Source organism: Cyprinodon tularosa, unplaced genomic scaffold, assembly GCF_016077235.1.
Source record: "Cyprinodon tularosa strain WSP-4 unplaced genomic scaffold, ASM1607723v1 ctg336, whole genome shotgun sequence".
NCBI lineage: Eukaryota > Metazoa > Chordata > Actinopteri > Cyprinodontiformes > Cyprinodontidae > Cyprinodon > Cyprinodon tularosa.
Window position 1 is genome coordinate 464,381 of NW_024039048.1, and position 8,901 is coordinate 473,281.

Sequence of the window (8,901 nt, forward strand, 5' to 3'; positions counted from 1 at the left end):
TAAATCAAATTAACAAATAATATAAATGAATCAAAAGAACAAATAATAATAAATAGAACAATTCCAATTTCAGAAATGATCAAATAATAACAATAATTAAATCAATTTCAGAAATACTAACAAATGTGTATCACATAAAAAAAATGATGGTAAATATTAATTTAAATTTCTTGTTCCGATTCGATTTAATAATTTGAACTTACTGTAAATTGTCTGAAAAGGGGTATGAAGAAGTAGAACTTATCTATCATACCCCTTCTCCCTAATTCAAACAAATGAATATGCAAAAAATAAACTATCAAATTAAGGTTTGCTGAAACACACTTTGTTTCAAATGCATTTTATTTAAATATGCTTTAGGAGACCTTAAATGAATTTGCATTCATGTTTACCAACATGCATTGCAAACTTCGGATATTGGTATCGATTTTGCGACAGAGTGACACATCTTTCCCCTCTATCTGCCCCGCGGCTCTCCTCGTTTATCTTAACAGGAAGCTTCAGTCTGTCGGACAGCCAGCAGCCTTGTTACCACTGAGATTTTTTAACCGTTTTTCCTTAAGTTGGTAAGAAACTACAACCATATTTACTAAATTAACCGCCAAGTGACCTAGAGCAACATTTATTTTAATAGCAGCTAGCAGAGTCAGACACAGACAAGGTCAGTTTAACGGTTAAAGATGGTTTATGCTAGCTAGTTAAAAAAACAGTTTTCTCTTTGGTATTTTAATGTAGTGTTTTAGTTCCTCCTTTATTAGCAAAATTGTTCAGGTCAAATATATTTCGTTTTTGACACCAGCAGATTAATTCAGGACGTATTAGCTTAAGCTAACTTCAACATTTAGCTTCTATTTTTGTTACGCTACGTGCTTAAAAAAACTTAATGATTTTATTTTACAATTTGAAGGTTGTTTCCTAGAAGGAAACCGTGGCGGGAGGCTCGCTAAGATGTTCAGAGCTAGCGGTGAGTACTTTTCCTCGACGTTAAAGGCATATATGTTAGCTTTAGTGGTTATCTCTAATAATGTGACGTATCTTTATCTTCTACAGGCATATTGAAGTTAGCGGCGCTCATCTTAGCGTTCCTCCTTGCTGTCTTTCTGGCTTTCCAATTGCTGGAGATTAACGTGGAATTTAAACTTGGGAGTATGATGTGTGAGTAACAAATGGTTTAACCTGTTTTCATTCATCCTGCAGGAAGTTACTAAACAGTCACAGTAAAATATGAAGGGCTTGATGACTGTCATTTGTTTTCCTGTACGGATTTGTGGTTGCTCTAACTTTTATACAATATTTTTAGATATTATTGGAAGAAAATTACATTTTTCAATGAGTTGACTGAGATGGTGTCTTCTAGACATTCCCCAAAGACACCACCACAGCAGTGAAACATGGTGGTGGCACTATAATGCTGTGGGGATGCTGTTCTAAGATGGGAAAGTAGAAGCAGGAAACAGTTGATACATATAGGTAATGGAGTGTTGTGCAGAATTAAAGTACAGTGGAATCCGCTTATAGTGGTCACGTTGGTCAAGAGCCAATTTGAACACTACAAGCGGTTGATTACTATATCCGAATGTACCATTATTTCACAAATTTTTTTTGCAGAATATCATCTAAATGCCATTTTTGGGGTTTTTCAATGAGAAAAGTGAAATGAAACGGATAACTTCCGCATTTGCTAAATTTTATTACAGTACCATGTAAGTTTAATTACAGTATACTGCGCTGTGCACAGACATAACACTGGTAGCCTGGCGTCGTCGGTGCATTTTCTTTAACAACAGGGTTTCTGCGGCTCATGAAAAATCATTGTCATTAAATAATTACTTTTTAAATTAAGGCCTTAATTGGGATTAAAATTCATTAAATGTGATTATCATGGCATTTAAAATGCTTTATTTTCGTCAGATATATCAGATATAATTGGTTGATCGTAAAGCTTTATTTTTGTAAAAGAAGCTCAAGATGGAGAAAAAGCTAGAGAATGGAGAAAATGCAAATTTTAACAAACGGGGCTGGAAAACAAGGACTTCGGGGCATGATAGAATAGACATTATTTGTTACTGCAGGTAATGCATGCACGGTAAAAATGACGAAGGATTTTGGATTAAAGAGCATTAAAGGAATAGTACACCCAAAACATGATTAGCCTTCATTTTCTACTCACCTCCATGCTGAACAACACTCTGGAGTACTTTTTTGATATCTCAAATGCATCTGGAGATCTGGGAGGCTTCTTGCTGTCTGCTGACATTCAAATAATGGAGGTCCATGGCGCCCGAGACAGAAAGGTCCATAAAAGTCCACAAAAACGTGTCAATATTCCTCCATACTGCTCGTCCAATGTAATCCAAGTGTCCTGAGTGGGTAGCATCCAGAATTTACTCGAAACGAAGTCATTTAGAATGTTTTTAGAGCATAAACAGTAGTGTATAGGATTTCCTAATAGCGCCCCCATGCGCGCTCACGATTCTACGGAAGCCGGCAGACCAAACCAGCGCATTCAGCTCGGCAAAGAACTCATGCTCTTCCTCAACACTGAAGTCCTCAGACATTTTTCTTTCGTTGTTTCTTTCTTTGCACAGGTAAACAGCACATTTCTTCTTCTACGCTTGCATTATCGGCAGACCAGACGCTGAATGCGCACTTTCTTCCGGTTTGGTCTGCCGGCTTCCGTAGAATCGTGAGCGCGCATGGGGGCGCTATTAGGAAATCCTATACACTACTGTTTATGCTCTAAAAACATTCTAAATGACTTCGTTTCGAGTAAATTCTGGATGCTACCCACTCAGGACACTTGGATTACATTGGACGAGCAGTATGGAGGAATATTGACACGTTTTTGTGGACTTTTATGGACCTTTCTGTCTCGGGCGCCATGGACCTCCATTATTTGAATGTCAGCAGACAGCAAGAAGCCTCCCAGATCTCCAGATGCATTTGAGATATCAAAAAAGTACTCCAGAGTGTTGTTCAGCATGGAGGTGAGTAGAAAATGAAGGCTAATCATGTTTTGGGTGTACTATTCCTTTAAAGAAGCATAAAATTAGAGTAACTAATTCCTGTATAAACCCTGAACAAGTCAGAAGTTAGACAAAGGGCTGCATTTGACAACAACATAGAAGATAACTGCATAGGCTACAGAAAATTAAAGCTAGCCTACATCTGTTTTGTGTTGTGGATCTGCTGTTCCGTATTAAGAAATTACTTAACATATTTATCCATGGTTCCCTGGATCGGAGTATCAGAGTCCAATACAGAGTTCACTTCTTTTACAAAATTAGGTAAAAGGTCAAAGTTTTTTGAAACCAACATGCAGGAGGACCAGTCTTTAAAATGCAAACTTCATTCCTCATGTCAGCTCTGGAAGGGACAGTCTCCACATACTAATCCTCCTCCTCCTTGCTGCGCGCAGCACTGCTAACCGCACTGAAACGCTCTTGTACCTCCGTGATGATGTCCTCATCAGTCACGGGCTCTGATACCAGGTGCTGTAATCACTTTCGATCCACTTATTAAATATTTCTGCACGTTTATATTCATAAAATGGCCAAAAACGAACACTATAAGTGGATTTCTTTATTACTGTAAACAAATTATTTAAACAGCATTTGTATAGAAAGGATTTTGTCCCAAGCCAAGACTATATGCAGTTGATTATTATATATCCGTATCCACTATAAGCGGATTCCACTGTACATACAATAATATCCAAATGGTGGTGTAATGGATTAACTGGATTCTATTAAGTTAAATCCTTCTTTGTCTGTTTTGGATTTGGTTACCACATTAAATTGATCAAGACAAAATGTATGTACGTTTAAGAGCTAACTTCCTCAATATTGGGGGAAAATAGATATTTATCTTAAACAGCCACGGTTAAGAAATAAACTAACAGGTGAGATGATTGTAGAGGGATAATACCAGGTAATATGTTGAGAACCTAATGTTCTGGGAATCTAGGAAAAAGAAGCTTTTGAGTTTTTCCTTGCTGTGGAACAAACAATAGGCATATCTGATGTTAGATAAAACAAATCTGACCTTAACCTATTTAAGGAGAAAGATTAGCTAAATATAAGGCTGGATAATCTGTAAATGGTTACATTTTTCTTCAATTTGTCCTCTTTAATGTGACCTTTTTCTGCTTTTCAGCCAGATCTTTGCCAGTAAATGAAGCACGTAGGTATCCCTAATTATTAATCAATAATTTTATTCACTTTTTTGCTAAATAACTGTCATATGATGCAATTTGACCCTTTCTTCTATCCTTTCATGCTAGTCAGCATAAGAATGGTAATGATATGTTTGTCAAACTGCCCATGTGAATATTTCCTCTTCGGTTACTGTTGATAATGACCAAAAGAATGCATAGTTTACCCTTGTATGTTTAGCACTTTGGTATATTTGTGTTAGGGTTATTCTTTAACCTTGTATCTGAACTCCTGGTAATTGTGTGCAGAAAGCCTCAAAACCACCATGTTTTATAATAATTGTAACATTATGCTTAGAGAAACTCTTCAATAACCTCCTACTTTGAATTTTGGTAACTTAACCAGCATGACAGGTCTGATTATGCCCTCATAACTTCTACAAATAGGACATGATGTAATTTTCCATGTTGAGGAGATTCCTTTTTTCCTCACCTTGAATAATTAAATGTAATAATTCCATTTAATTTTTAGTGTGGGATTATCTTTCTGTAATTTAACTGTAATTTTTTAAGGCTCATTGCACATCTTTACCAGTGGTTCCAGTGAGTGTGGTAATTATAGGTTCTTGTACTCTTTATCTGGGCTTGGTTTTATTTGCTTTGTAAATGGAACTTCGTTTTCACAGAAACAAAGCCAGCTGTACATAAATGTGGACTTTCCAAGGCATGTCCACCTGGACACTTTGCCTTCAAGCTGGCAAGCGGAGCCGCAAGCGTGGTCGGGCCTAGGATGTGCCTAGAAGACAAATTGTAAGTGGAAATTAATCTCCAGAACTTTGAAAAGCACAGGAAAACAAAAAGTCCCCTTCTGTTATTGGTTTTAGGTCTAAATACAATCCTTCTGGTGGCGTCACAGCAGGATCTACTGTTGTAAATTTACACCCTCACTCATATTACTGACCCTGATTTCTTAGGCATATTCATCTAGACTTGAACTTTGGAATAATACAGCTCTATATGATACCCTGATGAAAGCCTTAGACTAACATTTTATAGTGTCAGGGTGTGTTACCCTGACACTTCTTGGGTCATTTCCTTGTTCCTGCTGACAAAAGGCCATATTGGAGATAAAACTAAAAGCTCTAAACACACGTTCTGCCACTATCTATTGTAGATTAATGAGCGGTGTGAAGAACAATGTTGGGAGAGGGATCAACATTGCCTTGATCAATGGTAAAACCCAGCTTTCCAAATTAAAATAATACTATAATAACTAATTCTATTATAATTCTAATTCTTTTTTTTTTTTTATCTGTAGGAAAGACGGGAGAACTTCTGAAGACTGCTTTTTACGACATGTGGGCTGGAGGTCAGTACGAGTTTATTTCTGCAGAGGGCTTGTAACAATATTTGCACAAATTTAACAGCTTGTAACTTTCTTTAGATGTGGCTCCACTTATTAAGTTTCTAAAAGAAATTGAAGATGGGACAGTTGTAATGATGGCTTCATTTGATGACCCTGCATCAAAGTAAGTTTTGTTATTTCTTTTTATAATTTTTTTATTCTGTTGTGCTGATATTTATTCTGTCCATCTGAATTAGGCAAACTACGTACCTAAGATACTAATGCAGGTTGTGCTGATGAAGTTCTCTGTTTTTTCGGGGGTCTGTAGACTCAATGATGAAGCAAGGAAGCTGATTGCAGATCTTGGAAGCTCAGCTATCGCAAATCTGGGGTTCCGGGATAACTGGATCTTTGTAGGAGGGAAAGGCATCAAGACCAAAAGCCCATTCGAACAGGTAACTTAACTCCTATAATCCCACCACCTTCATGCAGATCTTCTTCAACTAAGTAATAAAAAATAAAAAAAACTCACAAATGATTAATGCTAATGAAATAGCTGACCATTTGTAGATGTTGGTATTCAGAAATGTCTGCTTAAAAATAACGGGTTTTCTAAGAGGCTCATGTTTTCCTAATTTTCTCCATTTTATCATGTTTTAGCTACAAACCAGAATCATTTTCTCAGTTCATATTTTGCGGTCCAAGTCACAAAGTAATGTAATATTTAAGGGGGGAAAAAGTATTTATTTCCACCAAATAAAAGTCTAAAGTGTGGCAGGTACTGTATCTGTGATGAGACTATCCTTAGCTAATACTTTTGTAGAACCAATTTTCCTCACAGTTTTTGCCAAAAAAGGAAATAAAATCCTTATAATGGTGATGAAATCATTATAACATGATTAATGTTGCATCTCTGTTGCTCTAGTATAAGCTACGTTCACACTTCATGCTCAGTTTCGATTTCTTTTTGTGAAATTCGATTCTTTGGGTGGTTGTAAACATTTCCAAATATATACGACTTGTATGTGATATCCTGTGTGAACTGCTTTCATACATTTTCACTGTTCTGCATGAGCAGTACAGGACGCAGTGACGTCACAAGTAGCAAGTGTGCTCTGTGTTCATGGAAGTTAAAATAGATGTTTGAGCTAGAGCAAATCTAGTGATCTGTGTAGTGATTTCTTCCGTCCTGCAACAGGTCGTATTTGAAAAGATCAGATGCGTATCAGATTAAGGACCACATAACCAAGTGGCCTTGGTCGCATTTGAAAAAATTGGATCCGTGTAGTTCAGAATTTCCTGAAAAGATCAGATAGGGGTCACAGATTTGGGTCACTTCAGTCGGCAGTGGAAACAGCGTTAGTCTTAATTTGGATTCTAAAGGTCACAAATATTGCAACGTATGATCTTATGACATTTACAACAAGTTAACTAGCAGATATTGTATTAGAATGAATGTATTTTAATTTAATTATTTCAGACTGTTTATCCAGTGAAATGTGCTTTGGTTGTTTTAGTAAAGCTTTTGAATGCAAGAGAAAATAATCAACTTAAAAATTATTAGATAAATATACTTTTAAATCATTTATTTTTGGTCATGACTGGGCTCATAGTGCTCATTTCATCACAAACATCTAGATTTATACTGAGATTAAATCACACATTTATAGGCTCTGTTAACTAATTATTGCTTCTGAGGAAACTAGATTTTAGTCATAGGAATCAGACTAATAGTTTGATATTTTGTTGTAAAACCTTTTAAAAACCATGTATTTCTATTGCCTCCATATTTTTGCACGACTTTCTAAAATTTTATCTCATGTTATCCTGAAGCACTCTTTAACCCAGTGATCATGTTTTTCTTTTCCAAATGCCTGCAGTCTTAGCTTTCATTTGGCCTTGTTCCAGTAGAGGTTAATGCAACAGCTCAGTGAGCTCACTGCCCCTTAACATTTCTAAATGGTTGCTTGTATGCCTGTTTAAGACCCATTGTTGTTCAGTAAGATATCTTGTTTCCATCCAGATTATTTAAGTTGGAAGGAACAGCTTGTTCTGTCTTGTGTTCCTACCTGCCTCTTTTTGTAAGTGGTTTAACAAACAATGCCTTTTTTTTTGTTTCCTTCTCTTTAGCACATAAAGAACAGCGCAGATACTAACAAATATGAAGGCTGGCCCGAAGTGCTGGAGATGGAAGGCTGCGTGCCGCAGAGACAGGACTAAACCAAGCTTCTGTGTCAGCAATAGTTACCCAGCAGTGTAATCTCAACTGTTCATTTTGTATCTCCTTCCATCTGTGTTAGGACTGGTTCAAGTTTTTTTTCCGTTAAAAAGGGTTACATGCTTTGGCATTATAGATTTGGACACTGTTATTGTGTTTGTTTATAAAAGAAAAATAAAAGAGCTGTAAAATAAAGCTCTTAACATCTTGAATCTGTTTGGATATGTCCAGTTTGACAGAATTTGAAGTGCACTGGATCTTAGAGGTTGTGTTCGTTTTTTAATTTGTTTTCATTATCTTCCAATTAATTTGAACCCAAAGACCTGGCTTTCACAGACTGTTGAGTGTTTGCACTGATGAAAGTTATGCATTCTTGTCCTCATGTTTTTCCTGGGGGATGAACTTTCTATTACTTTTCTATACTCTGCCTTAATATTTTCATGTTTTGTAGCAAATAAGTGTCCAGATTCAGTTTCCTTTCAGAATTACTTTTTAGAAAATTATAATTAACTTTTGAAATTGTAACCAAATATACCAAAATTCACTGTGAAATGTGTAAATATTTCTTTAGACAAGAGTTAGCTTATAAAATCTTTAATTTAAAGAACATGGAAGAAGTAATATAAGTTGATGGAACAAATAAATGCCATTGAAATTGTATCCTTGGTTTGCTCCTCTTTTAAAGTTGCCTCTATGGAGGGCTAAAAATTCTGCTGTTTTACACCCAAGTTAAGAGAAGTTAAACAATGCCCACACATTGCTTTAGTTTTAGTTTCACCTGGTTTAATTTAATAAAAAAAGCTTCTTAGAGAAACCTTTGGCTATCAGATTATTATTCAGTTAATTGAAAAATAATCGACAGATTAATCGACATGGAAAATAATTGTTAGTTGCAGCCCTACATAGTAGAATTAAAACATTTTTTTAATTGCAACTATGCCATTGAAAAGTTATAGCTCCATTAAATCAAGCACTACGGAGAGGAAAGAGTTTAAACTTGGAAATGTGAGGTTATTACTGTATTTTACAGGAGGAACAGCTTGATGAACAGTTCATTAACTTTGTTATTTTGGGTTTAGACGTACGCCTTTGTAAAAGATGTAAAACAAAATTGTTTTGTTATGGTTAGTCACTAGAGATAAAAAAAAAAAAGTACTTGCAACTTCCCATTGCTGAGGCCTGCAT

The 8,901-nt window shown here is 35.9% G+C and overlaps 1 protein-coding gene across 2 annotated transcripts; it reads left to right on the top strand.

The window, feature by feature from the left end:
• The first annotated feature begins 424 nt into the window (after positions 1–424).
• On the top strand, positions 425–8,376 carry fam3c (FAM3 metabolism regulating signaling molecule C). 2 transcript variants are annotated; one of them, XM_038294229.1, is made up of 10 exons: positions 425–566; positions 908–964; positions 1,051–1,155; positions 4,156–4,182; positions 4,840–4,963; positions 5,328–5,386; positions 5,472–5,522; positions 5,598–5,682; positions 5,827–5,953; positions 7,629–8,376. In XM_038294229.1, the coding sequence occupies exons 2-10, from the start codon at positions 949–951 to the stop codon at positions 7,716–7,718; spliced, it is 684 nt and encodes a 227-aa protein (XP_038150157.1). In that variant the 5' UTR covers positions 425–566; positions 908–948; the 3' UTR covers positions 7,719–8,376. The 2 variants fall into 2 exon arrangements, with proteins under 2 accessions (XP_038150157.1, XP_038150158.1); XM_038294230.1 differs by lacking the exon at positions 425–566 and adding an exon at positions 570–661.
• The last annotated feature ends 525 nt before the right edge of the window (positions 8,377–8,901 follow it).

What these genes read in the sequence shown, in the direction of transcription:
- fam3c (XM_038294229.1), top strand. An exon ending in ATGTGCCTAGAAGACAAATT is followed by an intron (nt 4,964 to 5,327) that starts GTAAGTGGAAAT and finishes TATCTATTGTAG; the next exon opens with ATTAATGAGCGGTGTGAAGA. An exon ending in TTACGACATGTGGGCTGGAG is followed by an intron (nt 5,523 to 5,597) that starts GTCAGTACGAGT and finishes AACTTTCTTTAG; the next exon opens with ATGTGGCTCCACTTATTAAG.